The 8,642-nt window shown below is 45.8% G+C and overlaps 1 protein-coding gene across 1 annotated transcript; it reads right to left on the reverse strand.

Moving 5' to 3' along the window:
* Positions 1 to 5,048: 5,048 nt before the first annotated feature.
* Positions 5,049 to 8,268, reverse strand: LOC142803063 (uncharacterized). Its single transcript, XM_075888174.1, has 7 exons — positions 7,802 to 8,268; positions 6,328 to 6,493; positions 5,685 to 5,882; positions 5,534 to 5,599; positions 5,402 to 5,470; positions 5,231 to 5,318; positions 5,049 to 5,130 (listed from the first exon to the last, which is right to left on the reverse strand). The coding sequence occupies exons 1-7, from the start codon at positions 7,967 to 7,969 to the stop codon at positions 5,049 to 5,051; spliced, it is 837 nt and encodes a 278-aa protein (XP_075744289.1). The 5' UTR covers positions 7,970 to 8,268.
* Positions 8,269 to 8,642: the final 374 nt, after the last annotated feature.

The following is an 8,642-nucleotide window of genomic DNA, read 5'->3' on the forward strand; positions in this document are numbered from 1 at the left end:
GTATGCATTGGTGAGACAAGTTATCCTGTGTTCAGAGTGTGAAGGTGGTTGACACAAAACTCAATAGCAGCAGCTTTACTGGCAAAGTCAATATAACGCAACGTAAAGGTAATACAGTCATTAAAGGAGTGTGTAACATTGCAACGTTTTCCACAAAAATGCTCATGGCTGATGTGCGAGAGTTTGGGTTCAACTGCAAAATGACTTGAAAAAGTGAATGTGCCTGCATGTGAGAAGTGCAACGCAAGCCCGATCAGCCTATGTCAACGAAAATATATTGTGGCAACACACTGGAAACACACCTTTACTGGAAGGGAGAAATGAATATTGAACTAAACTGGGAATTATGTGCTTATGCAGAGGTGCGGAACTGCACCGACAATAGTCGGTGCAGTTCCGCACCACTGCCTTGGAGTTTAGCTCATCGTAATCCTGACCCTCTCAACACAGGGGAGCACTTGAGGATAATCATATGCAAAATGCATTACACCACAGGCTTTGTGTTCATTAGTACTCAATAACTCGCATATAATTGAAGTAAACATTCCGTTTCACTAGGAAATGCAGGTTGCCTATCAGAGTTCATAATAAAACCTGTCGGCAACCTGTTCGGCATAGCATCACTTTCATAACCTCTGTCATATTGACTTAAGAGTCGCTTCAGGAGAGGCACATTTTTAGCTAAATATGTTTTTTGTCTACAAACATTTTTGTGTATTTGAAGCAGCCAGATGTACATTTCGTAGCACTGGCAACATGTGTGAAGGCGATCATTTGTGGGATTTTTTTTGGTAGATTTCGCAAGAATTTCACGAGAGGTGGAACATCCCTCACTGCCTCGGTGCTATAGATGGCAAGCACGTGACCATAGAGTGCCCTGCGAACTCCGGGTCTATGAACTTCAATTACAAGGGCTCATTCAGCAAGTCGCTGCTTGCTGTGTGTGATTAAAGCCCCTAGATCTAGAAAGTAGCGACACTCTCCTCCGCGCGCGCGTTTTCCTCCTCAATTCTCCTCGGATTTCTCCCCTCTCCCGGCCGGCGCGGTGCGCACGGCACGCTGAACCCTCCACTGGCTCGCTGCAGCCGAATTAGATTCAATGCGCGCGCTTGTTTAATCGGCTCCTTGAAGCATTATACGAGAATATGTCCCTTAAGAAAGAGTCGTGACGAAAGTAGGCTTCCCATAGAACATTATGGCAGACATATTTTTTAAGACGATTCGATAAATACGAGCGGAAGCGCTTCGAAAAAATGAGCATAACAGCTGCGGCTTAGCGGTTTACCTCTCCGTCGCCGCTTCGGCTGTCTGTAACGCGGATGTGTATTAAGCGCATGTAATGTAGGCAGCACATTGTATAGACGAGAACTTGATAAGTGCTGCAGTGTCGCTTTGTAAAATTCATGTTGTGTTGGCGAAAAGCAAGCATAGAAGTCACCGTGCGTGCCTGGCTTCCGTCACGATGAAACGACGAGATATTGCATTCCATTAACTTTGGGAGTTACCTCAGTCTGTTAAAAAAAAGCAAAACTCACCGCTCAGATGGAAGCTTCTAAGACTATGTTACGCTATAATTAACTCACAGAATTCAGGATGTAAAGTTTATCAGAAGAGAGCCATTACGAAAAGCGCGTACGTGGCTCTTTCTTTATATGAGCATACACGCATAATACATACGTATACCAGATACGTAACTTTGCTTCCGTGCGTATGGCTATTTACTTTACGGCTGCTGCCAAGATATCATTGAGCGGTTGTTAATTGACTTATTAAGACGAAAGCCTTAGCTGCCTCATCAAACGCAGAAATTGACCGTCGGCGACCCGCGTCGAAGGCGTCTCGCGTCCCGTGGCGTCGGTGACTATATATAGTGATGAAAAAGGTTATCATCTGGGGACGTCACCAAACACGTCACAGATCGCCAAAATTTGTGACGTCCTGAGGCACCCCACCTGGTTTTGCATTGCCTCCGTGATCGGTACATCTTTGACAAGCTACGACGCGATGTGATGACGTCATCATGGGACGCTACGTGACGTCCTTGTGACGTCATCATGATGTCACGTAGCGTCACATGATGACGTCATCACATCGCGTCGTAGCTTGGCCAAAGGTGTACGGATCACGGAGGCAATGCAAAACCAGGCGGGGTGCCTCCAAACTTGGAGGTAGTGCAAAATCACGATAGGCGCAGAAAGCTTTGGAAGGGTGGCGGGGCACCATCAATACACCTAAATACAATGGCTGAGAGGAAAAAGAAGATTGTTTTCGCCTTCGAGTCGTCCTAAATGAACGCATAAGGAACCCTGTGAGATGTTTTACTTTAGCCTAACCAACATATGTTCTTCTATATGCACGAAGGTCGAAGGAGTATAATCGTTTGATTTTATTCAAAAGAATAATTCAATGAAAAATGCTACCGGTGTTTCATAACTGATGGCATTGAACTAAAAAATAATCAAGGCGGCGCGGAAAGTTCCAGACCGGACTGGTATGTGGTTCTAAAAATGTACTACTCTAGCTGCGAAGTATTTCTCCTCGACTGAGAAGTTGTTTGTCGTTAATTTCTTGAACACAGTTTATCATATTAACTAAATTTTGAGGAATATGTAACTATGATTGCAATAGCAAGGTAGTTTTACTTGCCGTAAATTCACTGTGTCCAGTGAACCAAGAAAATGCATGTAGGCTCACTGTGCAGTTAGCTGAAGAAGAAAAGAAATTTCAGTAGCAACACGTTTATTTTTGCGCAACAATGAAGAACCGCTCGTTGTAAGAAATTCGAAGCCAAGGCGCATGCTATTTACGCCCAAGATATCTCTACATGGGTTACATGAACAGCAAGACAGCTCTCATACAGTAAAGGTCTACCTACATATATATTGTTCAAAGGTACTGCGCATGCTACAAACGTCGTTATTCTAGCGCTACACACACAACGACGAAATAAATCGCATCTGCTGCAGGCGGGCACAATTGTCAGCGTATGTTTGCCGCAGCGACGTGCATGCCAACGCTTTTGCTTGCACACTTGCCGTTTGTAGCGGGGACTATTTTTGATGCCTCGTTTCTGACAAGAATGTGAATTCGCAGTTTGGCATAGACGCCTACAATATCTTCAATGATTTCATGGCATGCAGGGAAACAAGTCACGATGGAAATGCTTCTAGGGACTGCAGCCTGAATTTCTACACCGGTCACAGTGTTTTTTATGAGTGCCTCTCTGTTGCTTCTGAATAAGTTTTCCGTCACCTTGAGAATCTCCACGACAGCAGGCGAAGGGTTAACCAGCGCAAGGCCCGACTCTGAGAAGTTCTTCAGTGAGATTAATTTTGCTGGTGCCTTATCGCTGACGAGTGCGGCGCGGCAGTTTTCACAGTGCAGCCGTTTCAGCAGTTTGGATACAACATACCCTACCAAGTATTCTATCGACTGATCTGCTTCACTTGTTAGATCGAGTAGGTCATCTGGAAGTTGCACTTGCTCCTGACCCTCATTGTTCGGCTGGTCTTCAAGGGATAACAGCATAAACGCTCCATCATCCGAATAACTGGCGTTCTTGCTCGGCCTTAAGAACTGTGCTAACGTAGCACTCCTCAGACTGCACTTGAATTCATACAATCTCGGAATGCGGTTTTTCGAGCGCAGGGTTGAAAACAAGTTTTCAAGTGGGTCCTGGCTGAGTCTGCTCAATAAGAAATAGCTGAAGTTATACTTGTCAAGCATCGTAGATTGGAGATCTAAGGCAGTCAATGTGGCGACAGTGATGCCGGTCTGTATTGGCTTCCAAGGTGCATTTGTCGGAGCCCCTATAAAAATCTTTGAGAATAAGTCAACAATTTCAGTAAGGAACTTAACAGCTTCACCATAAGCTGCTTGCACTGAATGGCTAAACGCCAGTTTACTAGTCCTTGATGTCATTAGCCTAAACCACCGAAAAACGGTCGAAATGAACCAAGCCGTAGTCAGTGCGTCCTTGCTAATCTTACCATTTTCAACTAACATGTGCAAGCCAGCAGATGTATCGTTATGAAATAGACTGTATGCGAATTTCACTTTCATTTTGTCATAATGGTTTGGCTCAACACAAGACGAGTTAAGGTGAGGAGCAAGCTTGATCTCACTTTTTTCATCGTGTTCAATAAGTTCTTTCACATAACGAAGATCAACACAGTTTGTAGGCAGTTGATGCATTTTCACGATGCCATCGGGAAGGTAAATAGCCTGGCCTCTTGTCAGGTGATTTCTAAGGAACTTCAAAAGGTGAGGCACATCTGGCATAAACCACAGTCGCCTTGACTGATCACAAGGGTGAACACAGCTAGCCGATGGCCGGCTAAACTTTCCTGCACGAATACCGAACAGTCGCCATAATGCCAGATTTCCGCCACCCATATCGGATACTAGCACATGAATTTTTAATCCGAGCGACTCACAAGCCGTTATTATGTTAATCAATTCGCTTCTTAGGCTGTTCGCGTCAAACGAATTTCCAGTTAAATGATAACCAATTGTCTGCTTCCACCTAGATGAGAATCCCCCGAGCATAAAAACTAAGCCGTGGGTAGCAAGACAGTCGTCTGGGAGCGATCCGTCGGCCAGTGGTAACGTAGGAGCTCCCATCACATTACAGCAGGAATGGTCATATACGAGCCCTGGTGTAATCTGCATCTCATCGATCATCAACGAAGCATGGCGTTCTTCAGGTTGCATAAGGTTGACCTGCACAATGGAATTACCAGACGAAGAAAAAACAAGTCATTTTACAGAAGTTTTAGTAGATTAGAAAGCCATGTGTCAAGTTATAGCAATGGGCCAAAATCATTTTCCCCCGAGAAGTTCCAGACGTAACCACAGGTTCAAGTATCCAGTATTTGTGTTTGCTACTATTTGCTGACACAAAAAATTTGGTGATGCAAGCGTTTACCCAAGCCATACCTTCGCCCTTAGAGGCTCCAGTATATCTCTCAGTAATCCAGGTCGAAACTTGACGTGCTGAATGTGGCGCTGAAGCGTACGGTCCGACGGGAGTGGATATCCGAACTTCCTCAGGAGTCCGTATCCTCGGGAACCGCACGCCAGGCGCAGCTGCAGCGATTTGACGAGTGTGCCTGCTTCCCATTGCGCTCCCTGCGCGGACAGTCGTTCCATCTACCTCATTTGGTCATCATTAAAAAGTCCTTTGAGCCTTTTTTTGATTTCTTCCTTTTCTTCTTCGCTTTTAAGATACCTCTTCCTACCGAGCGCCAGTTTCCTCGCTGTAGCTTCCTGTAGACGTTCGAGCTCCGCAATTCGTCCCTGGATTGCTTCTTGGCACGCTGAAAGCAATTCAGACGTAAGCCCTCAATATCACATGTTACAAATTAGGATAAGTCTAAGTGTTCAACAGCTCGTCTCTTACAAGTGTAAAGCACAGGTCGTGCAGTACTGGTTGCGTTCATCGCCGGTTGACATGTAGTTCCAGGGAAGCCTGTTTGGATGGTGAAATGTCAATGCTTAGACCCCAAAATAAAAAAAGCAACGTTTGGTTTACCATTATCAACTGCTGCAATATCTTGAGTTGCGTTGCTGCTGACCTCAGGGCTAAATCTGTCATGGGCTGCACATGAAAAGGACAGGTGGAAATATTTTTGAGAAACAAAATTACGGTGGCATTTCACACAAATGATTCAGGCGACTCTTACAGGAGTTGTCGTGGACGATTTCAAAAGGAGATTCCACCAGCTGGTTAACTTCGTTTTCGCAAACTTCGTTAACTTCGGGCTCTGCTACCTCTGCAGAAGAAGCGGAGCCAGCAGAGTCTGCCGATGCTGGGGAGCTACACTGATTTTCAGCAAACGCTCCTTGTTTGCTTGTGGTATGCTCCAGTACGGATTCCTCACCTATTGTGATACAACCAGCATACGCCCACATGTATTACAAACCCGCTGAATCACGTAATTCAAAGAAAGGTCAAATCACAAGATGGACACTCGCAACAGAACTCGTGCTTTTTATGAAATACTTTCGGCGCTTCGGCGTCGAGCGGCCCACCATAGTTTACGTGGCTTTCTGTAACAGGAATTCAAAACTACAATGACTTTTCTGCTACACTTTGACATAATTATAAAGGTCGGATTGAGATCGAATCATCGTGCTTAGGTATATGGCAAAAACTACAATATTTTCCGCCTTTCAGCGCCGTGTGTGTATTCTTTAATCACCATTCAGTGTGATGGTCTGATTTCGAACAACAGTATTTCTCCGTCACTTGTGTTCCATTATGTAGTTGAGATACGCATTAGAATGCTATATTTAATAAGGGAACGTCACTGAAGAGTGCCTTACGTTTTTTTGAGCATTTCTTGCGAATTTCCAACCTCTTTGATGGGGGTTTTCGTTCTTTTGGCGGCGGCCGATGCGAGAACAAAGTAGGAATTGCGTTGGGCTTCAATTTTTTCAGTCCATGGGCTTCCAATACTTTCGGCTCAAACTGATCATTGGTGAAATGGAGCTGAAACATGACCGTGACATATGAGTATACGCATAGTAACAAACACATCTCAAACACATCTCTCCCATTCGAATTCGTTTTCACTCTTGGAGTAAAAAACGGTGCAAGCATGCACATTTTTATTACACATGTAACAAAAACGAAACGTCATTCACCTACTTATATATTAGGGTCCAAGCCTTCGAAACATGAAGTGTACGTAAACAACAACAAAATACTATAACCGTATTGAAACTTTGTAAAGATACAGACAGCACGCAACAACAGTAAACGAGTTCCTGACTTCACAAGTATCCAGCCCAAGGTTCACGAACACACAAGCACGCAAGCACACACGAACGCACGAGCGCTCGCACACAGATACACACTCGCACGCACATACATACACACAAGCACAAACGCACGCACATGGAGGTGCACACGTACACGCACACACATATGTGCGCATACGTACATGCACACGCGCGAACGCAGACGCGCAACACGGAGCACATGCAGCACAACACACGCAGAACACAGCTCACGCAGGAGCACGCATACACACGCACACACATACACCGGCGCGAATACACAGATAAACGCACGCACACACGTCTGCACACGCACATACACACGCGCGAATACAGACGTACAGAAAAGCGCGAACACGCAGGCGCACACATGCACACACATACGTGCGCCCACACGTACACGCACACACATACGTGCGCATACGTACATACACACGCCCGAATGCTGACATGCGCAACACGCAGCACAGCACACGCAGAACACAGCACACGCAGGCGCACGCTTACGCACACACACACACACACACACACACACACACGCACCGGCGCGAATACATAGACAAACGCACGCACACGTCCGCACAAGCACATACACACGTGCGAATACAGACGTACAGAAACGCGCGAACACACAGGCGCACACATACACACACACATAAGCGCGCATATGCAGTCGCATACATACACACACGCATACACGCAGGCGCACACATGCACACACATAAACGCACACCCGCACGCACACACACACACACACACACACACACATGCGTAGGAATTACACACGTTAATTTACAAATTACACACATTAAGAAAACTAACGCACGCGCTAAAACACAAGAAAACTATCTCAGGGCACAGAGAATTACAAAAAAAGCTCAGCGACTCATTCAGACCCAGCTATATCCATACTTATATGTGCTCGCTATTAAACTGAACGGAGAGTCCAGCGATGCAAAGAGCATTAAAATCTTCTTACGACTTTATCTAGGGATTTACCGAAATCGGTAACACTAACCTCGCAAAGAACGACGTGTTTAGAAGGGGCGAAGTCCTTTCTCCCGATGTTGTGGATCCACTGCTTTCTGCGCACGGCATTCCTATTCCTATCTCCTCGGGGGATATAAAATAATCTTACTCCTTTCTCTGACCTGCTGCTGCACTGATACGCGCAACAGCCAGGCATTGCCACGAAAAACGAAGCTCACGATTCTACGCAAAAAAAAACACACACGTTCAGAGCGGCAGGGCTGGCGTGGCGCCTGGAGGGTTCATGGCGTGCGTGATTGACGAAAAGCGCGCGAAGTTTGCTTGCGCGCGCTTTTCGTGACGTCAGGGTCATCTGACTGGGCGGTATCGCCCGCCGCAGCCATTCAGCGCTTGGGATGCGCGGGCTCCGCGAAAGAGGGGGTGAAAAAAGAGGAGGTTGCCGGCGCGCCGAGAGAGTGCCGGCGTGGATAAAGGAGCGTCGCTACTTTCCAACATCTAGGGGCTTTATGTGTGATGCCCAATACAGGTGATTTGGGGTTCTTGTATTGAAATGTGCACACTAGTAGGGTAGCATCAGCATTATGAGCCTAGGTGTTAACAATTTCATTAATGCACAAGGTAACAAGTGATATTCAAGAGGTTGAGTGATGTGTATGGTTTTTCTTTGCCATGTCTACATGCGTGTACACATAACTTTAGAAGGCTAAACAGTAGTCTATCCTTCAAAGTGACGGACTGCTGTGCCATTTGGTAACTCCTTAGAGATGAATGCTGCAGAAAACAATATAGGTGTCTTGTTATATTGTGCACCACTGATGTAACAATGAGTATTGTATGCGGGCACAGTTACAGTGCATGGTCAACCAACA

Source organism: Rhipicephalus microplus, chromosome 3 (genome assembly GCF_043290135.1).
Source record: "Rhipicephalus microplus isolate Deutch F79 chromosome 3, USDA_Rmic, whole genome shotgun sequence".
NCBI classification, from domain to species: domain Eukaryota; kingdom Metazoa; phylum Arthropoda; class Arachnida; order Ixodida; family Ixodidae; genus Rhipicephalus; species Rhipicephalus microplus.

Bases quoted from the DNA above. Each gene is read 5' to 3' on its own strand.
- LOC142803063 (XM_075888174.1), bottom strand. From the start codon at position 7,969: ATGCCTGGCTGTTGCGCGTATCAGTGCAGCAGCAGGTCAGAGAAAGGA. The intron at 6,494-7,801 runs GTTAGTGTTACC...GTCATGTTTCAG, and splicing joins AACACGTCGTTCTTTGCGAG to CTCCATTTCACCAATGATCA. The intron at 5,471-5,533 runs GTAAACCAAACG...CCATCCAAACAG, and splicing joins TATTGCAGCAGTTGATAATG to GCTTCCCTGGAACTACATGT.